The 27846-nt window shown below is 38.3% G+C and overlaps 1 protein-coding gene and 1 long non-coding RNA gene across 2 annotated transcripts in view; one reads left to right on the top strand and one right to left on the bottom strand.

Annotated features, from left to right (window-relative positions):
* On the bottom strand, positions 1 to 27207 carry LOC131189561 (uncharacterized). The gene is made up of 5 exons (XR_009153072.1): positions 27102 to 27207; positions 26629 to 26774; positions 1886 to 1948; positions 1556 to 1721; positions 1 to 1435 (listed from the first exon to the last, which is right to left on the bottom strand). It is a non-coding gene; the product is annotated as an uncharacterized LOC131189561 (long non-coding RNA).
* SEC14L1 (SEC14 like lipid binding 1) overlaps positions 9020 to 27846 on the top strand; it is a 36091-nt gene continuing 17264 nt past the window's right edge. Inside the window, exons 1-7 of the mRNA XM_058165733.1 lie at positions 9020 to 9235; positions 11687 to 11777; positions 24188 to 24337; positions 24417 to 24548; positions 25194 to 25322; positions 26484 to 26715; positions 27111 to 27220. Coding sequence (XP_058021716.1) covers positions 11715 to 11777; positions 24188 to 24337; positions 24417 to 24548; positions 25194 to 25322; positions 26484 to 26715; positions 27111 to 27220 — 816 coding nt within the window. The 5' untranslated portion in view covers positions 9020 to 9235; positions 11687 to 11714. The remainder of the gene's footprint in view (positions 9236 to 11686; positions 11778 to 24187; positions 24338 to 24416; positions 24549 to 25193; positions 25323 to 26483; positions 26716 to 27110; positions 27221 to 27846) is intronic.

Below are 27846 nucleotides of genomic sequence, written 5' to 3'. Positions count from 1 at the left end.
CCGCCGCATGAGGCCACCGACATCCCCACCATCTAGGAAGGGACGCCAGTCGCCAAATCCTGCCAGCAATCCCGGGGCTCCACCGGCGCCAGCGCCAAACGAAGAAAAGCCAGGCCGCCACTGCCGCCAGGAAGCCAACAAGGCCGACGGGGGCCCGGGAGGCCCTCCAGATCTCCACTGGGCGCAACCCCTCCGGGGCTCCTCCCCTCACCCCCGAAGTCGCCCGTCACCCATCTTCCTGAACGACTGAAGCCTCCTCCATCAGGGCGGGGATCTAAGGGGGCCCAAGGTGTCAAAGGCCCCCGCCGCTGCTGCCGCCAGAACGCCAAAAAGGCCGGCGGCAGCTCAGCAAGCTGCAGGCCGCCCAGCAAGCCACCCGGCAAGCCGGGCAAACCGCCCGGCAAGCTGCCAGGGCCACCACTGCTTTCTCCCACAGGCGGGGTCCAAGGGGGGCCCTGAATATCAGAGACCCCCCTGTCGCCGTCGCTGCCGCCGCCGCCAGAACGTCGAAAAGGCCGGTGGCAACTCGGCAAGCCGCAGCCACCCAGCAAGCCGCCAGGATCACCGCTGCAGCAAGGACGCTCCGGGGCTCCTCCCGACGCCCTCCGAAGTCGTCCTGCACCAAGTCACCCCTCCTCCGGGTGACTGGATGTTCTTCCATCAGGGCGGGGGCCTAAGATGTCACCAAGCCCCCCCCCCAGAACCGGACAAGGCCCGAAAAGGCCCACCGCCGCTTTCCTGATCAGCAGGGCGGCGCCATCTTGGACATGCTCAGAAGCTTTTTTCTTTTAGAGTAATAACCACATGCAATAGCCACTTGTCAATTCCCCAACTATTGCCAGTTACATAGATTGGGAAGAGGGCAAACACCATGCCTTAAAAATATTGGTTTGGATTCAAAAGGCTCTTTATATAGTTGAAAAGCAACCCTGCTTATGAAAGGGAGAGTACTCTGGAGGACTCACTTCTCATTCCCATCATGGTTGTGCGGCCTGTAAAGATAGCATTGCGTGTATGGAACATATACAGAACCAGTTTGATATTTAATCCTCTTGCCTTAAAATTATCCATCAAGACTTGACTTCAGAATTTAAGCATACCAATGTTCTAATCCAAATAAATGAACCTCCTGTTTTGTTTTCCAGCTTGCTTCATCGATCTTGTGATGTTAGATGTTGGCACTCAATTCTGTATGTATACAGAAATCTTGGCACAAAATGCCTAGGAGGCGATTAGTGGTCTACCAAACTTACTGCAAATCATATGACCTTTCTCTCCTAGAATTTCCATGAGTCATGTTTGGTTTTCAGGCAGGTACCACAAGTGTTTTTCTGCATACATCTTAGGCAATGATGCAGTGAAGGTCAACTTTTTGAGCTAATACTCCATTTTGAACTTCCTAGTTATTTATTTTAAAAGAATGTGCAAGTTGTGACTATGTAAAAGCAGGGAGAAAAAGAAAAAAAAACATATTCAGTGTTGTAGATTGATACCAAAGACTAAAAATATAAATAAGTATCATCATGGCACTATTTAAATCTTTGAAACTACTCACATTTGGAGTGTTATGGGCACTCTGGCTGTCCAATCTCAAAGAGTCCCTGGAGGAAGAAACAGATAATGGCAACTCAAACATCCAAGACACTGAAGTAAGTACTTCTGATGGTGCTAGTGCGAACTTAGTTGAGATGAATCCTTTCAAGAATTCCAGAAAAGAAATCCTGTCAGGAAGGAACAAGATCTTTTTTTTATAATAAAGACATTGGCAACAACTTAAAATAAAAATTAATTTATGACAGAATTTAAGCATTGTGGCAAGTTTCTACCTATGTCCATTCACTGGAAGTCCAAAAAGGCCATCAGGAGTCAGGCTTATCGTACTTACCTAAGAAGTGAAGGTCAATAGTCCAGCGTTTATCTTAAATGAGTTCCTTTGGACGGTCCATCCCTAAAAAGTCAATATTCGTATTTATTTACAAATGTACAGGTTGAACATTGCAAAGCGGGTAAGATGAAACGGAAACCACCGTCATTACATTCACGTCTGATTTTTCTTAGAAGTCAGGCAGCTCTCACAGTACTTTTATGGTGTCCAATTTGTTTTATTTTCAAATCTATTTCTGCTTTTGCATATTGGATCCCACACCTTTCTTGATAACTCACATGAAACCAAATATTCTAGAGAAGCATTTGCCATATTTTGATTTTTAAAATTTATATATATAAAAGTGAGAACCACTCACACATTAATCATGAAATCTCCAAAATCGTAAAGCCTACAAACTTGAAATTTGCTACGCATGTTCCTCTTGGCTTCTAGGTGCTAATTAAGAAAGGATTTTTCGAAATGACCATCAGAGCATTAGTATTTCCTACATTATTATTAACACGCTCTGATGGTAAGGAGTTCTACTCCCCCTCCCCACCTGAAAAGAAATCTGTTCCAATGCAAAACACAAGCAGAGGAGAGGAGTTTCACTTTCAGTTTTACTTTCACAGTAGGAAGCAGCTTTAATACAGAACACTTGAGCTAAGCCATGGTCAGGCTCCTTCCTGTCTCCTTCAAATACTGTTTGAGTTTCCAAACACCCTTCAACTCTCTCACACACTGACAGGATGCTAGCCAGATGAATACCGATGGATGCTGCAGGCTGGGACATTCTGCTCCCACTCCCCCTCTGTTCCAACTGCCAGGTTGCATTATATTAATACACTCTGATGCTATGGAGTTACACATTCTACATTAAGTTTCAGGCTGTACGTGTCAATTTATCAAGCCCGAGCACATAGTTTCATAGCGAAGCATGGGCATCCAGCTAGTTTGATTATAATAGATAATAGATTTATTTATTTATTTTTATTTTATTTTATTAGATTTCTAGACCGCCCTTCTCCCGAAGGACTCAGGGCGGTGTACAGCCAAGATAAAAATAAACAATGTACAATTAAAAATAAATTAAAAAACTTATTATACAGTTAGGCCGATAAATTAAAATATATAATCTAAAAAACCCCAATTTAAAACTAAATAACAATTAAATTTAAAATCTAACCAATTTAAGAAAGCCCCGCGCGAACAAACAAATATGTTTTCAGTTCGCGGCGAAAGGTCCGAAGGTCAGATATTAGGCGTAAACCGGGGGGTATAGATATAAAACACTCATTATCTCAAGACTTATCTGCTAGAAGAAATTTAATTGAGATTTTTGTTGTTGTTAATAACTAGTGCAGAATTTTGGTCCTCATGATAGAGACTGTTGCAGGTTTCTGGGTTGCATTTCAGTGGGGTGCAGAGGGAAAGTGCAAGTAGTTTTTCCATTTTTGTATGAAGAACAAGCACCCATAGGGAGTGTGAGGGGAGAAATTTACCATACTGTGCAGTGAAGTTTCTATCAGCAATCCCATTTCTTTGCATGTTGCCCAATTAGGAAAACAGTAACCAGAGAAGCTGTGAAAAGAATAAGAAAGAAATTGACAGCATGATGAAGGCATGAGAAGGATAGAATGAGGAAGTGAGTGGATGCAAGCTAGAGAGAAAAAATAAGACATCTTGTTGAATCCTGCGATACTGAATGGAGACAGAGGAATTGGATGGAAAGAACTAAAATAGATGAGTTGGAAGAACGGTAAGGATCTCAGATCTGGAAAGTTGGAATGGAATAAGTTCAGAAAATAGAGGAGGAAAGACTGGAGTGGATTCCTAGTGAAGAAGAAAGGACAGCTACTGGACAAAGAAGAAACACTATACCATGGTTATATGACTGGACATGAAGAACTGAGATAGAGTCACTGTTGTCCCCTTACAGCCATAATCATCACCCACTAAGCCATTATGGATATGGCATTAAAAGAGCCCAGAGTATCGGTCTGTGTATCCTAAATACCCTTCTGGGACTGCCACTATAGCTTTCACTAGCCTTGCCAGGGTGAGGCAATGGAAGAATTAATTTGGAGACTCTGTAGGACACTGTAGGACACTGAATGAGTAAGTGCCACTCTGTCATTTTCCTCAGCTGGTCTTAGTAAGGTTTAAGGATTTGCTTGTCCAAAGTAGTGATTCAGGGAACAGGAAAGCTTCTCTGCTGAATGATGCAAAATAGTTCTCTTGCAATCAAAAATTGCTGACGGGAAGAAACGCTGATTTCAGAAAATGTGATCTATTTATAGGGAGTGACAACTTCATGAGAATCTTGGCTTGCAACATGAACTTCGTAACACAGTACAACTGTCTAAACTAAACATGTTTTCACAAAATAGTGAAGCTTTGAAATGATTACCGGTAATTATTAAGGGAGACAGGGAAATTTAATTTAACTGAAATGTTAAATTAAAGTATTTGTTAATTCCTTATGCTTTTTCTTTAGTTGCTCTGATAATCAAATGTGACAAGGGTCAGATGGTAGTTGATGGTAGTTATCTACACCAGATAATAAATGCAGCATTTTTTAAGTTTATGAAAATGTTATGTGGAAATATATTGTTTTCTGACCCTGTCTGTATCTGCCTTCAGAAACTGGCCTTTTGAACATGTCACATTCACTTAGTAATTACTAATTACTTATATAATATTTAAATGCTGTTGTAACTGGAAGTGTTGTCATATTTTATTTATCTGTCAAATTTACATAGCCATCCATTTCACAAGTGACTCTGGATGGTACACAAGGAAGCGAAAGATAGTGAATTAATAAATATTCATCTATTATTAATTATTAAAAACAAGACAAAAAAGGAATATTGTGTAAACACGTTAATAATACAGGTAGTCCTGACTTACGTCTACAACTGAGCCCAAAATTTCTACTATTAAGTGAGACATTTGTTAAGAGAGGTTTTTTTTTGTTTTTTTTTTGTTTACATTTATACCCCGCCCTTCTCCGAAGACTCAGGGCGGCTTACAATGTATAGGGCAATAGTCTCATTCTATTTGTATATATTTACAAAGTCAACTTATTGCCCCCCCAACAATCTGGGTCCTCATTTTACCTACCTTATAAAGGATGGAAGGCTGAGTCAACCTTGGGCCGGGCTCGAACCTGCAGTAATTGCAGGCTTTGTGTTCTTAATAACAGGCCTTACCAGGCAGAGCTAAACCGGCCACATTTGCCACATTTTACAACTTTTCTTGCCACAGTTGTTAAGTGAATCGCTGCAGCTGATAAGTTAGTCACCTGGTTGTTAAGTGAATCTAGCTCCCCCATTGACTTTGCTTGTCAGAAGGTTGCAAAAGGGGATCACATGACCTTGGTACACTGCAACCATCATAAGTATAAACCAATTGCCAAGCATCTTAATTTTGATCACATGATCATGGGTATGCTTCAAAGGTCCTAAGTGCGAAAAATGGTTGTAAGTCACTTTTTTCAATGCCATTGTAAGTTTGAATGGTCAGTAAATGAACTGTTGTAAGTCGAGGACTACCTGTACTGGAACCACCTTAGTAATTTACCAGTCCTCTGGGATCCCAGGCCTGATGGCACAACCAGGTTTGAGAGACCTTCAGATGCATTTATAGTATAGGGAGTCCTTGACATGACCATAACTGAGACTGGAATGTCCATTGTTAAGTGAGTCATATCCGATTTATAACCTTTTTCCATGGTCATTAAGTGAATATGGTTCCCCCATTGACTTTGCTTGTTGGAAGTCCCCTGGGAAAGACATAAATGGTAATCACCTGACCCCAAGATGCTGCAACCATTGTAAATCATTGGTTGCCAAGATGCCAGCTGCCAAGTGGATCAAGTCCAAATATGATCACATGATTTTAGTGATGGACTGATTAAGTGCAAAGACCAGTCATAGAACACATTTTTCAGCATCATAACTTTGAATGGTCATTAACTGAATGGTCTTAAGTGAAGGACTACCTGCAAAAAATAGTCCTGACAACCATTCACATTTTTTCTTAACAAAGTTTTATCATGTAATAGCAAGTGAAATAGCTCTTGGCGTTTGTTGTTTTAGGAACACAGATCAGTGGCAACCTTGCTTTGTTTTCTTCCTCCTGCTTACTTTTCTGAGTCTCTAATTTACAATGAGTTCATGTTGCATAAACCTTCAGATATTCAACAACCTGATCCACACGTTCTTGTAAAGTGTCACATTTTTGATCAAATATAGCAACTTCCCTTTGAGTGATCTGCTGACAGTTCTTGATCAGTTCATCAACCTTCTCATGTGAAGCTCCTTGGTTACAATCATTGACAATTACTCATTTATCATAGAAATCAACTCTTCCTGGTTTATCATCTTTACATTTTTTTAGCCCAGAAATGCATAGTATCAATACAGTCATCACTAAAAACAGCCTGCATACGGTAATGAATTTCAATTGGACTACTTTGGCAGTCAAAAATTAAACCCGTTGTTTAAACCGCACAGTGGAGTATTCACTGCATTTCATGAACAATGGCAATATAACCTTTTCTCACAGCAATTTCATGGCAACTGAAATAAAAGAACAGATGCTATTGAATACATCAGAAGTTCCAATACATCAGTACTGCCATTTGTTAGTGACCTATACCAATGGAGGCATTTCTTTTTATTCAATCTTCATACTAAATCTGCCTTTATTAATCATAATGCTGCAGTAGTGCTTTATGCTATGGTAAGATATAAAAGGAAATACTTTTACCAATTTAATTATTAAACCATTGTGACCAGCAGAGCATCCCTGTCGTCACTTTATCAAAATTCAGAAATTCAGCAACTAACTTGTGTTTAAGATTGTTACAGTGTCTTGGGTTCATGTGATCACCTTTTGAGACCTTCTGATAAGCAAAGTTTAACATTTACGTTGCTAAGCGAAGCAGTTAAGTGAGTTTTGCCCCATGCTACAATTTTCCTTGCTACACTTCTCAAGTGAATCACCACAGTTGTTAAGTTAGTAACACAGTTGTAAAGTGAATCTGGTTTCGCCATTAACTTTGCTCGTCAGAAGAACGCAAAAGGTGATTTGAAACTATCATAAATATGAGCCAGTTGCCAAATGTCTGAATTTTGATCATGTGACCATGGGAGTGTTGCAATGTCGTAAGTGTGAAAAAGTCATAAGTCACTTTTTCAGTTTCACTGTAACTTTGGTCACTAAATGAATGGTTGTAAGTCAAGGACTACCTGTATATGACAGAATGTCTCCACAAGCTTTTCCTAAAGTTATTTCAGAGAAATAGATAGAATTTTATTGGCCAAGTGTGATTGGACACACAAGGAATTTTTCTTGGTGCATATGCTCTCAGTGTACATAAAAGAAAAGATACGTTCATCAAGGTACAACATTTACAACACAATTGATGGTCAATATATCAATATAAATCATAAGGATTGCCAGCAACAAGTTATAGTCATACAGTCATAAGTGGAAAGAGATTGGTGATGGGAACTATGAGACGATTAATAGTAGTGCAGATTCAGTAAATAGTCTGACAGTGTTGAGGGAATTATTTGTTTAGCAGAGTGATGGCGTTCGGGGGAAAAACTGTTCTTTTGTCTAGTTGTTCTGGTGTGCAGTGCTCTATAGCGTCGTTTTGAGGGTAGGAGTTGAAACAGTTTATGTCCAGGATGTGAGGGATCTGCAAATATTTTCACGGCCCTCTTCTTGACTCGTGCAGTATACAGGTCCTCAATGGAAGGCAGGTTGGTAGCAATTATTTTTTCTGCAGTTCTAATTATCCTCTGAAGTCTGTGTTTTTCTTGTTGGGTTGCAGAACCGAACCAGACAGTTATAGAGGTGCAAATGACAGACTCAATAATTCCTCTGTAGAACTGAATCAGCAGCTCCTTGGGCAGTTTGAGCTTACTGAGTTGGCGCAGAAAGAACATTCTTTGTTGTCCTTTTTTAATGATGTTTTTAATGTTAGCCGTCCATTTTAGATCTTGCTATATGATAGAACCTAGAAATTTGAAGGTTTCTACTGTTGATACTGTGTTGTCAAGTATTGTGAGAGGTGGAAGTATTGAAGGGTTTCTCCTAAAGTCTACCACCATTTCTACAGTTTTGAGTGTGTTCAGTTCCAGATTGTTTTGGTTGCACCACAAGGCTAGTCGTTCGACCTCTCGTCTATATGCGGATTCGTCATTGTCTCGAATGAGACCAATCACTGTTGTGTCATCTGCGAACTTCAGTAGCTTAACAGATGGATCATTGGAGATGCAGTCATTGGTATACAGAGAGAAGTGGGCAGAGCACACAGCCTTGGGGGCCCCTGTGCTAATTGTACAAGGTGGTATCGTTCCTGAGCAAACTTATCTTGCATTTATATATGATAAACTCTGCTGTAATCTAGTATATAATCTCTATAATCTATTATTGCTTTGTTTCTTCCAAAAACATTCAGTACAGCAATCTTTATCCTTTCATCCTTTAAGACCCTACAATTATGCAAGTCCTCTTGGACATCTGATTTATTTCCAGGCAATCCTAAAATGCAATATTCTGTATGAGCTACTGAACTATTCCACAAAAACTACGTCAAACTTAAGGGGAATTGTTTTTCCGTTATTGTTGAGTTATCTCCCCCCCCCTTGGAATCACAGAAAAAGATGATTGAATGACTAAGCAGTGGGTTCCTGGAAAGTTTATCTTTATTATTAAGGTTTATGAAATAAGCATGGATACTCCCTTTTTCTTCTTCTTCTTATTTGTTTGCTTGGGCTGACAATCCAAATAATCCCTCATCTAATAAAACAAAGGGCTAAACCGTGTTGGCTCCTAACCAATCACGTCACTCACTTTGTCAAAAATACAAGGAACACGTGAGCCTTTCCTACAAACCAATATTCCGGCCCCCCCACGTGAAAAATGAATTCTTCTCTTTAAAGGGGCGGGGGAGGAATTGAGAGAAAACTTATCACGAGGGAGGGGGGGGGAAATTTCCACGCATCCTCACTCTAGTTTGTGCGCAGAAGCGAGTTTACGGAGAGCATGCGCAGAAAGAGCTCCTTCCCCCCCCCGCTGTGAGGGGGTGTGTGCTTAGCCGTTCTTCAGAGTGCGCGGGCGCACAAGCGGCCGGGCGACAGGGCCCCTCCTCCTCCTCCTCCTCTGGTTCGCCACTGGGTAACATCGCCGGTCCGTTGTCGCTCGGCTTCCTCCTCCTCTTTGTCGCTTCCCGAAACCGGCGGGGTTGGGGGGCAGCACCATTCAGGAGGGGCCCCTTCCATCGCCAGCGGCATCACAAGGACGGGGAGCCGACATGAAGCAGGAGAGCTGCCGGCCTTGGCGATAAAGAAGGTGGGTTTCCGCCTCGCCCACCTTGATGGGCTGCTGCTTCTTCCCTTCTTCTCCCCCCCCCCACCCCCGGCTCTTCCCACCACCTTCTCTCCCCCCCCCTTCTTTCCTTTCATCTCGCGCCCTCTTGGCTCTGCCTCCCAGGTTGGTTCCCCAGCCCCGTGTCTGGGCTTTTAAATGGGGACTTTCGCATCTGGCGCGCCTGGACCTGTGGGCGGTTGGAAGCGGGGCCCTAAATCGGGGAAGGATCCTCGTCCGCTTCTCCTGCCTTCCGTCCCCTCTCCCTTCGCGTCCCACCGAATGGTGGTCTATACTATGGTCGCCTTTATTCGCTTTCCCTGCTCTGACGGTGCCTTGGGAAAGGTGCCATCGACCCACCCCCCACCGCCCGGTCCTTTACCCGGGCTTGCGCCCCCCGATTCGCTCTTTTCATAGGATTACCCCGCATTGAACAAGCTAGTTCGACCCTAAATTTTGGCCAAGCGCCTTTCTCCACGTTACAGTCACTCGGTCTTGAGCTTCCCCCCCCCCCACCTCTCCCCCAGTTCTTCTCCGTATCTACTTCTTCCCATCCTTTTGCAGACTCTCCCATTATATTTTTGCACCATTAAACTGGAAGGAGCCTCTGTTCTCTGAATCTGTTCTGGCCCTCCTGCCCAACCAAATCACCTAAAATCCATCTAATTGGCATCAACAGAACAGAACATGGGGAATGTATGATCTACCAGATATCGCTGGTCGCCAGTTTCATCTTAACAGACTTGGAAGGGACCTTGGAGGTCTTCTAGTCTAACCCCCTGCTCAGGCAAGAAACGTTCTACCATTTCAGACGAATGGTTGCCCCAATCTCTTCTTAGACCATTCCGCTGTATCCTTATTCTCTTTCTTGCTGAACTCTACTCACCCTTGCCCTGCAATGCACTTCTCTTTTCCTCCCCCCCCCATTCTTCTTATAACACAAACTCAATCAATGTATTTTAACACCCTTGCTTTAATCTCAGAATTCTCATTTTATTCCCCTTTTTACTTCGCTCTCTAAACTGCTTCTTCATTCTTCTGTATGCTTGTTTTCCTTGATTTGCATGTAGCATTCATTTCTACACCGCAGCCAGGCATCTCAAGTTGGCATGATGCCTAGCTTCCTTTCCATGTTAAACTTTTTCCATGCTATATTCACAAATATTGGGGAGGAGGGCTGAGTCCCAGTGTTCAGCTCAAAATTTATCTGTGTCAAGTTGATGCATAGTAAATAAATTCCATGTTTTGTTTGCTTTTTAATAATAGAGGAGCAATAATAAACAATTGTGTTTTGTGCTATTTTGTAGTCTTGCATAAATAGGAAGCGGAAAGAACAGTTGCTTTTTGAGAATGAGCTTATGAGCTTATGATTTGGTCTGATAGTTCTGCTTAGATATTTGATGATAGATAATCTTTTTATGCTGACAAGTAGTTGATTGTGGTTTTGCTTTGAAAGGAGCTCACTTTCTTCAGGGTTCTTCTCCTTAGTTTATAGAAGTCCATATAGAAGTTTATAGAAGTAGTCGCTTGGTTAAAGAGAGTTCCCCTTGCAGCTCTAAAAGTGTTCCTTATTAATTTCTCTTTGATTTTTTTTTGGTAAATTTGTATCGCTTTAAAATGTTTATTTGCCCTTTGAATTAATGTAAAAGGTTAGTTAGATTTATATATTCTTTGAAGAACAAATGTATGGCTTTCATTTCTGAAAAACCCATATGTCAATATGCAGTAATAACTCAGTTCCACACATTCCTTAAGGATGGTGCTGTGTGGTAGTTATTTTTAGTATCAGCTTTCTTGGTGTGTTTATCAGCACAAAAACGGATCTATGAAAATACTGTGAAACACATAACAAAATGTATAGATGAAAGCTATTGTGTTATATTCTCTTTATTGTGCTCATGAGGTTTTTTAAAATATTTTAATGATTTTAAAATAAACTTGTTTATTAAAATGATTGTTATCAATCTTGAGTCCCAGCAGAGAATGAACCAGAAATTTAATAATTCGTGTATACTGTTTAAATCACAAAATTGGCTATTTGATTTAGGGGATAGCTCACTTTATATATCTTTTTTGGTAATGTCTTCAAACTTGTACTGAGAATTCCAAGGGCTTATATAAGTATATTGGTCAAAATCACTTCAATTTTTTTTTTGATAAACATTAAAGAGTAAGAACTAGAATAACTACTGTATATCTCTTCTAGCTAAATAATGGTGGAAACATGGATGGTGCCTCTAAACACCTGAGATGTTTCAACAAAATGGAAGGCTACTATATTCTCATAGTGAATTCTTATTTTCAGTTTTTAAGATCTGTTTGCTTAGATCAGTGGAATAAGAGACTAGGGTGCTAACTACATGATCTACAAAGTCTTGGTGAGTATTATTGTTTCAGCTGCAATATACCTATAATTGTTTTTTATTTTATTTTTAGATCTGTATAGTACAAATTATTGGCAACCATGGTGCAGAAATACCAGTCACCCGTGAGGGTGTATAAACACCCCTTTGAGCTAATTATGGCTGTAAGTATCTGTTTTGGTAATATAATCATGAATTGTATTGTCTCTGTTTATTGCTTGATTGGTTAATTAAGAAAAGAAATATACTCTAAAGAAGTTGGTGTTTATAACTAGCTCCAGTTATATATATTCAAGATGGCATGTTTATTTCTGTTCTTTGACATAAATATATGACTTGAAACAATATTATGAAAAAGATTGGAATAATACACATGACTATTGAGGACGTTGGTTGATTAAGTTATGTTATAGAAATGCATTTGTAAGAAATGGTTGGTTTGGCATAATATCTTAATTATATTACTTTTGACTGCTTGGCCTTAAACAGATTGCTATCTGCTGATGAAATCAGAAACAGATTGCTGTAAAATCATATTTTTCTCTAATTATTTAGGAAAGTAATTATTTTCTTTTTATTATAATTTTTATAATCCTGCTGTAATTTTTCTTTTTAATTTTTTTTGTGGGACAGGAACTATAAATTAACAATATCAACTGCATATAAAGAAAATTTGTAAAGGATGTTTTATAGATGGCATTTTGCACCGGTGAGGTTGGCAAAGATGTTTAAAGATAGGTCGGCTAAATGTTGGAAGTGCCACCAGATACCTGGGTCTTATTATCTTATGTGGTGGACATGCGTAGAAGCAAAAAAATACTGGACAAAAATACATACGTGTCTGGAAAAGATGATAAAACAACACATTGGCTTAAAACTAGAAATATTTTTGTTGGGGATTTTACCTGAAACCTATAGTAAGGGGAATGCATATCTAATTATTCATATATTAATTGCAGCTAGAATTGTATTCACTCAAAACTGGAAAAATGAAGAGATCCCTGCTGACGAGAATGTAATCAGGAAAATATTAGAATGTGCAGAAATGAATAGATTAACACTTGCAATTAAGGAGAAAGAACAAGCTGAACATTATATGACACGGGAACTATTTTATTGATGGTTAGAGAATAAAAACGGAAGTTAAAAATAGGGAAACGAAGAAGATCAGTGAAATATAGAAAATATGTTAAGAGAGAGACATAAACACTATGATTACTTTTATAACTATTAGGATTATTATGTTTAATATTACATTCTTATTAGAAGATACGTTAAGAGGGAGAAGTGAATATTTTTATAATGTTCAATATTAGTATTGTAAAATTAGGGTTAGAAGTAATATTAATGTAATCAATATTGCTGTAAATTTTGATTATTACTGCACAAAGATACATGTACCCAGACAACACACTGTTTAATGGAAGATGGAACTATTATACTAAAAATAATAATAATAATAATAAAAAGAAAAGTAATTATTTATTTTTTTATTATAATTTTTATTACATTGCTGTGATTTTTTTTAGAATCCAAAGATATGTTCTGCATATTATAGTTTTGCATTGTAAAAAATATTTGGTATACAATGGTTAAGTGATGTCCGAAATAGTTATTCTGGAGCATCTGGTTCTGAGACTGTAATATTTACTGTTTTCTTGGTTTACTTTGAAATACTCCTCCCTCCTCTCCTGTAGGAGAGAGGAAAAAAAATCCTGTACCCTTTAAAAATCTTTTGCTCCTAAACCAGAAATATTATTGGCAGAATTGTTGTAGGAGGAACAGCACATCTGAAGGCGTTGGCAATAGCAAATAGGCACAATGTGCTATGTAAAACAGTTGCTTTGTGCTAAGAAATACTGATAAAATGATATCAGTATTTGATATGTTAAGTACTGATAAAATGATATCAGTATTTGATATTATTAAATGCTTTTTAAAATACCATTGGCTTCAGAACCTTAAAATTAAATTTTAGCAACAGAAAGAAGACTTAAAATACTGTATTTTACTGTACAGTAAATTAAAATACTGTATGTAGATTAACTTGGATCTTCACTCAGGTTTGACTGTGTTATTAATCATTATTGGAAGGGGAGTAGTACTGCTGGCCTTACAGTTGTTCAAAGCATCCCTCACCATTTGTCATATTGGAAGTTTTCAGCTGCTGTCCCTCTAGCTTGTCTTTTTGATTTACTGATCAGTAAAACTACTTTATTTGTTTTCTGAGTAGCTTTTGTAGGGCTAGTATATTAATAGCAATAGTACTTAGACTTATATACCGCTTCATAGTGCTTTACAGCCCTCTCTAAGTGGTTTACAGAATCAGCATATTGCCCCCAACAATCTGGGTCCTCATTTTACTGACCTCAGAAGGATGAAAAGCTGAGTCAATCTTGAGCCTGGTGAGATTCGATCCGCCAAACTGCTGGCAGCCGGTCCTCAAAAAAATTGAGCACTGAGAGACAAAGTTGAACTGATTAAATTCTGTTGGTTTGGAGAGGGCTTGTTTGAGAACAGCATGGGAATGGATAACATGGGAAAGCCATAGTAACATTGCAGGGCCTAATGAGATATTGCATTCAACGTGTGCTAGCAGCTGAGATTATAATCTATGGTTCCTGGACATTTATTGCTACCTCTTTATTCTGTCTTTTATCACAATTGCTGTTTCCTGCATCCCATCCACTTTTTTGTTTTCTTGGTGTAGGACCTTAAATGTAATACACTTTTGTTGTTTTAGCGTGGCCATCCCTGAGATAGTCCTGGGATTATTGGTGTGTGCAAGGCAAAGTTTTTTGGATGTCTACTAACTGCTTGACTAATTCTAGAATTATGTAGTAATGCTAGGGACTGTTACGCTAAACAATTCTTCAGCACCAATGCCTTCCACTATGCAACTAACTCAACCATAAGATGTTTGATTCAATTAACTCTGAATTGAATTGAATTGAATATGACCAAGTGTGATTAGACACACAAGGAATTTATCTCTAGTACATATCTAGTACTAGAATATGTACAAATCTAGTACAAATTTGCCTCTAGGTGATTCTCATTGAAATACTCAAGTATATCACCATCAAAAAGTTGAACATTGGGTCAAATGCAGTGAAAAAAAGGGTTCCATACAGATGACAGAAGATGATAGTTTTATTATAATTACACTAATTAGACCATACTTAAAATACTGTATTCAATTCTGAGTGTAATGTGAAAGGAAAATGAAACAGATGGAACATAAGTTATGGTGATAAGGATTCTGAAAACCAAGACCTATATGAATTACCTAAAAGACCTGGGCATGCTTAGTTTTCAAAAAAGAAAAGAAAAGAAGAAAAATCTAAGGAGCTACATAACAACAATCCACAGATATTGAAAAGACTATCATATGGGAGAGGTATCTATTCTCTATTGAAACCAAGAGCAGGACAAGGACTAGTGGGCTAAAGTAAAAGAAAAATTTAAACACTGGGAGAAAATTCTTGACAATAAACGTTGCATTTCCTTGCAGTGAAGCTTTTAAAACCTCCATTTGAAAGTGAAGCTTTATGCTGGAAGTGCTTTAGTGGATTCTTGTGTTAACAATGGGCCAAGATTAGATGAGGTTCCATTCATCTCCTATATTCAGTGATTCTATATAAATTGTAGTCTCTCTTGTAAAGTCCTGTTCTGGTACTATTTGCCTCTGTGTGCAAATTGATTGTGTTGTATTCTTCATTACTAGCAACTGTTCAATAACTTTTCTGTTCTCTCAAATACATCTCCTTCAGTGATTGCTATGATCAGTGATTTTGTTACATTTCCACAGTACATATGAATAGAACTCAGAAAAAGACACTATATGTATCAAATGAATTAATTCAACGCTTTCCTGAGTGTTGAAATGCTCCCCCCACCAAAGCAGTTTGCAGATAGTTTTAAAACTTGGTAAAAATATCTTCATTCATAGTTTTTGTATGCCAAATGTCATACACCAATGGCCAAATGGATTTTTCAAAGCTGTTCAAGTAGTTTTTTATACAAATAATGCAATGGGGTTTTTTTAGTCTTGCAATATAAAGCATAGAGAGTTCTGCTTAGTGGCTACATCTGGGGAAATACTTTTTTTATTTAAAGCATCCAACAAAAATGGATACAATAAATAATTCTGAGAAATATATCTAGGGTTCCTAAATATTGAATTGTGGGTTCCCTGAGATCTGTTCTAAAAATACGTATTAACTCCATTTTGGATATTAAAACTTTAAAGCATCTTAATCCATACCTAAGGATTTATAGTCAGAGTTGGTCAGGAATAAGCATGAAATAGGAAAAAAATTAAGAAAAGAATAAAATTTCTCTGCACTGTTCTTTTTAATAGATTCAGTGAAATGGAACTTCAGAAAAGAAAATGCATTTAATTTTGATGAGTTAAAGGTTGGCAATATTAATTGTGCTGATTTTGATTTCTAGCATTCTGAAATACACCCAGAGTAGACAGCAGAGCAGGATCAATCATGTTTATTATTTGCAACTGAAAATAGAAACAATATTTACTTGACAATGATTGCTTAAAGTATATTGGTTTGTAATTAAACAAAAAATTTCTTCCTTTCTTAAACAAGAGAAGTCTTCGCGTAAGTGCTGTAAGGCTGAAATATATAGGTCATAGTTATTGTTGCCTTATGTTATAGGTTAGGTTTTTTTAAAAAAAGTTTGAAACATTCTAATTGAAATTCTTATTTAATATTCCTTCACTTCTTTCAGGCACAATCTGGAATGGTATAAGAAGTTGAATTTCATTAATTGAAAATGCTTAGACTTAAATGCCTATAGATCATAATCAGATATGTGATTCTAAAAATGATTGATTGATTGATTGATTCAGTTTATATAGCTGACCAACTAGCACATGCAAATATGAATGACTAACATCAGATTTAAAGCAGCAGACAAAAATATCAGAGCAAAACACTAAAAAATATTAGCCACCCTTTCTATAATTATCTCTCTCTGTATCATTAGATAAACCCCTTAAAGTTGGGTCATGTAATGCCTAAGGGAAAAACCAAATTTGTGACATCTTATAGAAGGTGGCAGGCTTGGAGGCTCCTGGGTCGTGTGTTGGGTCCTCAATGAATTGGATTAGGTTCACTGTGGCCATAAACTCCCAGAGCCACTGACTGTGCACCCAGTGAAGATAATTTGAAGTCCCTGATGACTGTAAGTCTTATGAACCTCACCAGCAACCAGCCTCAGGCTCCAACAGTTCAGCCATGAAAGTCAGTATGTTGGAGGAAAGTTGGCATAGCAGCAGCAATCCCATCTGATCCTTTGCACATAGGATGTCCCTTCTGCTATCTGTAGAGCAGTACCTTTGAAAACCACCAGAGATTCCCAGATGACTACGGCCATTCTATTTCTCCTGCACAAAGTTGTGGCTTGAAAGCCAATGGATAGTTCCCCTATAGCTGTCCACCCAGCAATGTGGACCATCCAGTGATAGAGTATTGGAGCAGAGCTCGGGGATGTGGAACACAGAATTAGTTTAAGTATGAAGGCTGCCTTTCCATGCCCCGTTCTACCTTCCACTGCCCATCACTCCCATTATATTATTGTCTACTCCTTAGCTCCTGGCATACCTCCTTTCCCTCCATCTTCTGGCATCTCTCTCCCAGGTCAAAGTACCCCAGATAACACTCAGATGAGACAACTGTCTTAACCAGTTGGCTGATCTAGCTCTCCAAACCTCTTATCCCAGTCACTCAGCAATAACACCCACTCACCCCAAGACACAGATATACCTGTACCACATTCCTGGTTCATGGGATAGCTGAAGGTATAAACAAGGTCCTCACTGCCATCTCTCATCCGGAAGGAGAGTAGACCTCTCTATCTCAGCCACTTCCCTTCCATCAACACCATCTGTCAAAATTGACTGAGCCCTCAGTTTGAAAGTTTGTTTTCTTCTGCAAACAAAATTAGAAAAAACTGCCGCTGCTGACATCCCACTGAGTCTCATCCCTAACTCATAAGTAGAGCGCTGTCTGAACTCTCTTATATATATAGCCATGAAAAGGAGGTCTAAATATCTATTAAGTGCCCAACTGAACTGCATTGTGGCATTGTACTCAACTGTAATTTAACTTTTAACTAGTTTATTTTTTTTAAGTTTCTGTGGATGCATCTATGCATTATCTATGCAAAATGTTTTCATATGCAGACAAGCAAAGGAACTTAGATGGTTTTTATTCCTCCTGGGTTTAATGCTGATATTTAGTATTCTGAAGGCCTTCCGATTGAAACGTGTATACAGCTGACAGTAGCAAATTGGTTTAATTGTTACTTTTATTCTTTTTATGAATTTGAACTGTTTGTTAATTTATCCTGAACGTCAAGTGGAAAAATAGGCAGGATAGCAATTAATTTATACATGCATATGAAGCTGAAGGTAGGCCATAGTAACCAAACCTTTAGTGAGAGGAAATATTCATCTATGCTTCCTGGCAATTATATTGTCATTATTCAACTCCAGAATAGAGCCTCAGGTCTTAAATGTCTCTCCTGTGATGTTTATGAATAATGTAGTCCCCTTGTGTAGTGAATTTTTCTACTACATATAAGTAACTGCAATATTGCAATGTCTGGTCTATCGTTAAAGCATCTTTCATCTAGCTACTCTAATAGCTACTCCAATAGCTAAAAGAGGAAGCAGATAAAAAGCTGGATGCTCTTTTGTCTACAATATCTTCGTTCCACCTTTTGATATCTGTTTGTTGCAGGAAGCTACTTAGTAATGCATTCTTGTAGTTGTAGCCATTGCAGTGTCCCCGCAGACATGTCATCATGATTCGAGCACTTTGCAACCAACTTGCAGTTACAACGTTGTAGCATCCCAGAGTCATGTGATTGCCATTTGCAGCCTTTGTTACTGGTTTCTGTAGGAATGAGGTTGTAAATGTCTCATCATGGCATATGACTGTATTGCTTAAGGAGAGACTTCATGGTGCCAAATACTGTGGGTAAGCAAGGACTACCTTTATTATGTGAGCAATATCTTCAGTTATTGTTCAATTCATGATGGTTTACATGGAACGCTTTAATGCAGCTTTCCTCGCAATAAATGGAAATATTTTCTCATTGCATTCTCTTTTTCAACTTCCTAATCTAACCTGAGCTTTCTGGATGGTTCCCCATCCAAGTGCTAAGCATGGCTCATTTTATTAGCTTTATAGATCAGTTAAAATAATTAATTAACTGCAAGAAGGGAGCATTTATTACTCAGGTCATGGAACTGACATTGGAATCTATTCCCATTGAATTTGTTCTTCTGTATATTTTAGTGCTTCTTTATTTTTGCCATCTTGCAGGGCACTTTTGTTCTAATTTGTTAAAATGTCATGTCACTGATTAATATTCATTAAGCCATAATTTGAAGATCTCTAAGCAACAGTACAATAAAGAAATACTATCTTATAGTAATTGAATGTAGGATACGTAGTAACATTTACATTCTTTGATTAATGGATGAAAATATCCTGGGAAATAATGGGAGACACAATTAACTATATGGGTTATGAGTTTATGGGATATCAGCTGTGTTAGAAAGATGTCTTCATCTGCAGCTGTGGGTAAAACATTTTTAGAAGAATTACAGTGTTGGTGTGGCATATCTATTAGGATTAACATGCTTGATTGCCTCCTGCTAGAAAATATTCACCATCACATCAAATGTGAAAAGGAGAAATGTTTCATACAAGAAAGCAACTGAGAGTTTTGAGAATCCAAATGTGAAATCTCAGAACTTTCACATATATTGTAAGCAGGTTATGGAAGCAGATGAATTAATAGAATTACCGAGGCAACCATTTTCAAGCTGTCTTAACAACATGGCCCTTCTTGATGCAAATCGGGATTTCACTGCAGCAAACAGGCAGAGATGTTATCATGCTCTTGCTGGAATATGTATGAGCCCAGAATGATGAAAAGGATGTGTTTGCCATATTCTTACATTTCCTGAATCCCACAAGATGGTGGGAATAAGTATCAGGGCATTTAGAGATGTTTGAGCCACAATATCAGAATAAATAATTGGCTTCCTGGTGGAATTATTTTCTTTTCCAAAACATATTATGTTTCTCCATGTGTTTAGGAAATGTGAGTGACATCGATCTTGGACTAACTTCAAGAACTTATCTAGCTCTGCTAGTACATTTTCTTTATTCAGTCCCAAGAGTGAATTTTGAATTGTTCATTTAGTATGTTTTATTTTGTTACTTACATAGTTTTGCTTGACAATCTTGAAGTTAGATTGTCTAGTTTAGAATACTATTTGTGTTTCTGTAATAAATTTCTCAAGTTTGTAAAATGTTCCTTTTTGTTGCAAGGAGTAGAACTGAGTGTGAATGGGTTTTTCCCCAGATTTTTTCATTTGTTAATACAGTACTTCAAGGCTTTTTGAAAGGTTACCCAAAGAATGATAGTATGAGAAGATATCTTATAAGGAAATATGTGTGAAGTATTCAGCATCGGTTTACTTTTATATGAATCTCTTTAGTTAATTTTTTTACCAGCCTCTTATAGGAAATGCCATATATCTTGATGACTTAAGCGGGTCTACTTCACTAAATACTTCACTACAATAAAATTATTTAAGCATATTTTCTCACAAAATTTCTTTGTAAGCCGTTATGCAGTTTTAGATTGGCCATTTATAACTTAGTTATCTGCACAAGGCTCCTGTAGTGATGATGCTGTATGAGAGAAGTCCAATTTAACTTTTAATGTTCTTATCCATACAGCAGTCAAGATTGTATGCAATTTTGAATTGGATTCAAGGTGTGAACTACTCTTATGATGATGCATTTTGCTACTAGGAGCGACAATCAAAATTTTCTAGTTGTTTTAAGCGCTTGCCAACAATATAAATGACAGCTACTTTATATGCTCCTGAACAAGACCTGGAAACCTTGTCTTAAAAATAGCAAAGTTATTTATAATCAATTTTGGATGCAAAACATAACAATAACACAACAGTGGACCAATTGATAATTTGAATTGTGAGGAAAAAAAGTTGAGGGGGGAAAAGACCTGTAGGATTTTTTAAGATTGGCTTTTCTAAGTAGTAGCTGTAAGAAAGATGAGATATTTATCTTGCTGGTGCTCTATTCACATTGGAGGCATACGTTAGATCAGTGGTTCTCAACCTTTTCTTCACACTGGATCCCTTTTAAAAACCTTTTGTGGCCACGAACCCTGACCACAGATCCTCCAAGACTTAACTCAAGGTATAAATCATTTTCAACTGTTCACCAACCGCCTGTAATGACATCGCAGGTTGAGAACCACTGGGTTAGATAATTAGGTGAAGGGATCTATATTACTGTAATGAGGCAAGTGTGGAAATAGTCAATATGCTTCAAGAGACAAAAAAGTTAATTTCTGCATTTAGTGGAGTGGTTAATTTATAAAACAGAAATTTAACTTACCTAAAAGGAAGAAATGTTATCAAGAAGGAAAGTTTACTTTTTTTTTAAAAAAATAGCATATTTTAGATTGCCAAAACCTTTTGATACACTTCTGATAATGTCTGTGTGCCTGTAATGTTTGTATACTTCTGATATGATTACTATGGTTCATAGAATATGATATGGAAATGGCACAACAATATCCCTGGGCGTTTTATAGCATTTCTGCTATTCATTTGTCAGAGGAAATTCTTGGTAACTTTAAGCTGGTATATCTAATTAGTGGATACAACCTTTTGTAGCCAAGAGGTACAATATTGATACATTAATTGTCTCGGAGTACCTATATTGTCAAATAAAAATAATTGACACTACTCTCCTGTGAGTGGCACTTAGCAATATTTACATGGGTTTAAGCTCCCATGTGGTTTCTTGGCAGACATCTGTTTTAAAGGAGGGAGCAGGTGGCTTTCGTATCCTGTAGTCTTTTTAAAAAGCTATAGCACCAGCATAACGGAAGAGAGCGCCACTAACACTGACTTCTTGATTGCTTTAACATTTCCCAATATAGCATCGATTTTATAAAACTGATCTTTGAAATGCTCTTCTAATGCTGACATTAGCACTGCTTTAGCTGTTAGCACACTGTTTAGGATGCTGTGGCTGTGTGATGGATAATCACTTATTCTTTTGATATATCTAGAGTAATTTATTCAGGCACACTTTGGGGATATCACTAGAATCTTATATAAAATCTTTAAAATTAATCCAAATGTATTATAAAATGTTCAAACCTCTGGCTGAAAAAATAGCTTATTGCAAATCTTGTGGTTGCTAAGCAACTACATACTTACTGTTTGTGTTAAGATTTACAAGCTGGTATGTGGGAAATAATATCTGAAGGCTTTGTTCAGTTGCAGCTGATGTCAGACTTTGTCATACACATAATGCTAGAAAACTGTTCTTGGAAAATAAAATGCCATTGCAGCTGGCTTCACGCAGCTCTATTGAAGACGCATACGTGCTAAGCATTTTAAAATTAAATTAAAAGTACCTGCCTAGTTATCTTCTTCATGAAAGCATTCTAAACATGGCTAGTTGCACAGGGTATTAACACACTGCATTTTTAAAGGTTTAGTAACAATGAAGGTTAGATCTACCTATTTTTTTTCTGCACAGCTTGTATATTTTGGGGAAGGTGAGGGATATTCAAGATTCTCAGTTACTATAATAGCTGAACGACAGTTAAGCAGAAAAGCTAGGTAGCTAGAGCTCCTTTCATGGCTCAGATGTTTCTGAATTTACTTCTCGGTTTCCCTATGACAGTGATGGCTAACCTTTTTTGCCAGGAGGTGAGGGGGCATGTGGGGGTCGCACGCGCACATGCCCACACCCATAATCTATGCGCCTTGTGTATGTGCCCATGACCCCCCTCCCCCCGCTCCTGGCACGTGATGGCCTGGTAGGCCTGTTTTTCTCTCTCACCTGGCTCCAGAGCCTCTCTATGAGTCTGGGGAGGGTGAAAACGGCCTTCCCTACCACCCCTGGAGGCCCTTTGGAGGCCAGAAACAGCTCGTTTGCCAACTTACGGTTGGACAGGAAGTGACTTTTTTGCTGTCCCCAGCCTCCAGAGACTCCTAGAGAGCCATTAGCAAAAATGGCTACTTCATGTTTATTTTGAATTCTAAAACCACATACTACTATTCATATATTCCACCCTGGAAATATCTTTCTAATCTTTAGCACTAGAGGTGGATTTCTAAAGTTTAATTTACTATTGTACCTGAATGGATTCTTAGAATTCATATTTATGTCTTAGGGTGTTAAATCTACATTCAAGGTAAAGCACTGTGTTCCTTCACACTGAAGCTAAAATGTTTAGAGGCAGAAAAGGAAATAACTTTTTATTAATGTCCAGCTTTCTGTCAGAAGAAAAGAATATTAGTTTGATAATTTTCATACAATGGAGGAATAACCTCAGAAAGCAATAAAAATCTGAGTCCCTGGCAAATTCTGGTTTTCAGGGGATGCAAAGATTTGCCAGGAATCTGACAATTTTATTCACAGCAGAAAAGTTCCTAAATGCCCCCTGAGAGATGCAGAGATTACAAATTCATAGTCTAGGAATAAGTGAATGTGTTGGAAAGTATCTGGATAACGTGATACAATAAATTGAAAACATTTTTCCTGAAAATAATGTTATATAATTATGCTGGAATACCTTAAAGTTTATTCTGAAATTGGATTGTATCATGATTTTACAATTAGCAGTGTACCATGTCAATATTAAAAACCCAAATGTATGCCCCTATATCAAATAAAAATGAGGGTATAATAGAGAAATTCTAAGAAGTTAAAAGCATGATACAATTAATAAATACACATGCACAGATAGATAATCTTAATGGGTTGTTTCAGTGCAAATGTGTGGGAATAGGTAAATACAATGATCTCATACAAGAATCTGATCTGATACAAGAATTTGGTTTATGAATGAATATGCCCTGTCATATACCCTCCCCAATTTCTCTCATACAACCTTTTGTGTCCAATCCATACCTCAACCTCATGTACCCTTCTTGCAGCATGCCTCGCACACATCTGGCAGCAGCTACTTACCTGCCTGCCAGCCTGGGACTTGCAACTTTTATCAGCTTCCCCAGTAACTTTGGCTGCAGGACGCTGTCTTTCCTAATAACTATATTAATGATGGCAACCAGGACTGCAGGGATTGCTGTCACTGAGGTCCCACTTGCCATCATAAGTGAGGACTACCTATATGTACTTAGGCATGAATACAGGCTGGGAAATGGTGGCCCCAGTTCTGAGTTGAATTTGTGTAGATATGCTTGGGAACAACCAGTATGGAAAGAATAAGCTTTTGATGTCTGTATTAGGCTTGGAGGAAGTACTTTGGAAAGACGATTGCCTAAAGATGCTCCTCCAGTGCCATACACTGCTCTTGTTAGATATGTGAGAAATGCAAGCTAGCATCTTAGTTTTTAATAGAATTTAGCCATTTATTAAAATGAAGAGGGCCTTTGTGATTAGTTAACAAGTATGGGAAATGCTGCCTTGAGAGTCTTGTGGCAGAGGCTGATGTTTATATTCTCCTTTTCTTACAGGCATACGAGAAAAGGTTTCCCACTTGCTCTCTCATCCCCATGTTTGTAGGCAGTGATATTATGAGTGAATACAAGAGTGACGACCGAGCAATCCATGTGACTGAAAGACGTTGTAAACTGGATGTGGATGCTCCACGGCTCCTGAAAAAGGTAACACCTAGTCAGGTTCTTTGTCCAAATCACTGTCTATTGGGCTGCTTCTTAAATTCATCTCTGTTCTCTGTCTCAGATTGCAGGGGTAGATTATGTTTACTTTATCCAAAAGAACGCCTTGAATAGAAGAGACCGCACTTTACACATAGAGGCCTACAATGAAACTTTCTCAAACAGAGTTGTCATTAATGAAAAATGCTCATATACGGTGAGTAAGGTTAGGCTTCAATTTTATATTACGGTCTTTCTAAGAACGTCTGTCTGGCCGTTTCTAGTTAAGCATTCTTTGTTATTTATGGTTTCAATTATTTATGGTTCTGTTTTTCCTATCTAGGGTGCCAAGGGCATAAAATTAGAAACAGTTAAAAGCACAGTTAACCCCTATAGCATTATTATTGATTTGACTCTGCAGACTTACTTGAAGAGATGTTCTTGCTTACTTTTCTAAAAGCATAATGATGAGAACGTAGCTCTTGAGGGGAGTTTAGGAGCAAGAAGAATATACCCAACAGATTTTCCTGATCAGTTGTGATGTAAATTGTTCCATGATACTCAGAATGTGTTATTGTTGGCAATTCTGATCTGAGGAAAATCTAATTCACAAGGTTGGAATTTGTAGGTTTTCTCCAAATTATTGGATCCAATAATTTCCATTCAAAAGAATTATTATTTAAGATAGTAATATTTTTCAAACAACATGTTGGGCTTATTGAACATTCTGATATGTTGGTGAGAAAAAAGGTGTGAGTGAAGAAAAGGAAAATGCACTATCCAATTCTTAAATAATTGTCCTGTGCTACTGGATTAAGGTTTTCTTATACCTTGTGCCTACTTTTATTTCTTAAATCTCCAGGTGCACCCAGACAATGAAGACTGGACATGTTTTGAGCAGTCTGCCAGTCTTGACATTAAATCTTTCTTTGGCTTTGAAAGCACAGTAGAAAAGATTGCTATGAAGCAATATACTAGCAATATTAAAAAGGTAATCTTTTAAGTTTTATATGCAAATAATGTTGTTGTTTCCTGAAGGCTGGGAACAATTTTCAGCTCCTGAGAAAGTTTTTATTGATCTTGTATGACTACATAGTCTGTGTTTGCTCCCATCTTTTATTAGAGGCATGTTCTACTCTATTATATTGGCAAGAGGGGAAACTGAATATGACGGGCTCTGGTCATTTAGAAGTACTATCATCAGGTCCCACCTTTTGATCTTGTCAGAGATAGTTATCCAATAACAGGAATGAATGAATACAAAAATATTGGGGATCATGTTCTGCTGAAGAATAAACCAGTTTAGAAGAAGTTGGCCCTTCAGCACTAAGCCACTAACAATAGTCTACTTTACAATTTATATTTAGAAGGAATGAAGTTACTCATGACCTGGAATGATCTTCATGATTCAAAAGATAGTTATGTCTGTTTTTGAACAAAAAGTTCTAGAGGACATATTTTTCATTTCTTTCTTTTTTCTTTTTGTACTGAAAGTCATGGGAATATATTTGTTCTTCTCTTCTTGCGTTTCTACTGAGACTTTGTAATGCTGAATTGAAGTCTCCAACATAACACTAGGTTCCTGCAATTCCAGCAGACTTAGTTTTCTTCAATCAGGAACTAATTACCGTATATACTCGAGTATAAGCCGAGTTTTTCAGCACATTTTTTGTGCTGAAAAACGTCCCCTCGGCTTATACTCGGGTCTATACGGCTTATACTCGAGTTTTTTTTTTTTTAAGCCCCTCGGCTTATACTCGAGTATATACGGCTTATACTCGAGTTTTTTTTTTTTCTTTTTTTCACATTTTACCGGACTGAAGCCCTGCCGGTGCAGTGAGAGGGCGGGGCGGGGGAGCCGCCAGCCTTCTCAGCTGAGGGGGGGAGGGTTTCCCCAACCGGTAGGTGCCTCATTTCCCACCCTCGGCTTATACTCGAGTCCCCAGTTTACCCCAGTTTTTGGGGTAAAATTGGGGACCTCGGCTTATACTCGGATCGGCTTATATTCGAGTATATACGGTATGTGGATTCTTCTCTCTCTCTCTCTCTCTCTCTCTCTCTCTCTCTCTCTCTCACACACACACACACACACACACACACCAGCCATATGTGCCTACAATGCATTGATGTAAGGATTGTCTTGTTTTGAAAGGGCAAAGAGATAATAGAGTACTACTTGAAGCAGCTAGAAGAAGAAGGTGTAACATTTCTTCCTCGTTGGACTCCCCCTGCTAAGTTTGCATTTGAACATGGCACAGCTCACTTTAGACGGTCGCTATCCCCTCCAATCAACATACCAGAAACTGCCGTCAAAGAGGGACTGAACACCAAGGAAATCAACACCTGCAACAATGCATCAGAACTGGCGGCTGGAACCCCTGATGGTGTGTGGTTTGTCCCGTCCTCTTTTATAACTATTCCATGAATGCCATCATAATCTCAGCTGGATTTTAGGGATACAAGCAAAAAATCAAATTAATTAATTTATTCAGAAAAAAAATGCAGGCAAGCAGTTGTACAGTTATATCTTTTTTTCAGGAATATCAAGTAGATACATAGTTGTGGATTTTTTTTATCAACTTGGGATTCCGATGGTAGATGTTGAGAGCAGTTAGCAGTGTGGAGGTTACAAGGAACTATAGAACTGATGAAAATATCTATCAAAACTGCTACCGGCTAATTTATGTAAATAATTGAACATTTCCAACAGTTTGGTTTGCAAATGAGGGTTTCCACTGGAAGTATGGGCAATGAAAACAATGCTACTTACATTTTTCAGACAAATTAGATGCAGATTATATCAAGAGGTATCTGGGCGATTTGACCCCACTTCAGGAAAGCTGCCTCATCAGGCTTCGGCAGTGGCTCCAGGAAACACACAAAGGCAAAGTAAGAGGATGTGTCTCTCTTTTGCTTCCTGTCCGTCAGAAAAGCGCATGATGTACAAGAATGTCTGGCAGAATGTCAGTGTCCAGAGGAAGGAAAACCAAGCACAAAATTGTTTATGTATTTATTTATAGATTAGAAAATTCTAACCTTTAGTTTCCCATAGTGCAGAATTTAGATTCCCAAATCTATTTCAGAATTGGGTGATTCTCCTTTCTCCAATACCACCTCGTGATGTTTTTTATGGATCAATTTCAAATGGTTTGTGCAAGACCAAAACTTAACATATTTTTTTCCGGATGAACCTAAAAGTTGTGTTCTGTTTTGGTGTGAGGCAGGAATAAGACAACATTATTGGCAGATGCTTAGAGAAGATTGGAAGGAGAAGGACCAAATGGGCTGCTAACACAATAAATTTAAGCATTGCAATTTGAATGGATCTCTGCCCACCCCTTACTCCTATAACTTCCCAACCCTGACCATGTTGTGTTTGAATTTAAAAGCAGCAGCATGTGGTTCCTGTTAAAGGGAGAGGGGTAAGAGAGCCACTGGGGAATTTTTAGCATATGTCAGCCATAGAGCACATCGGGAACTGACCGTTAGAAAAGGCTAGTTAGACTGAACAAAAA

The sequence above is a fragment of the Ahaetulla prasina genome, chromosome 2 (assembly GCF_028640845.1).
Source record: "Ahaetulla prasina isolate Xishuangbanna chromosome 2, ASM2864084v1, whole genome shotgun sequence".
Taxonomy (NCBI): Eukaryota; Metazoa; Chordata; class Lepidosauria; order Squamata; family Colubridae; genus Ahaetulla; species Ahaetulla prasina.
Note: the sequence above shows the minus strand (reverse complement) of the source record. Positions and strands in the feature narration are given on the sequence as shown.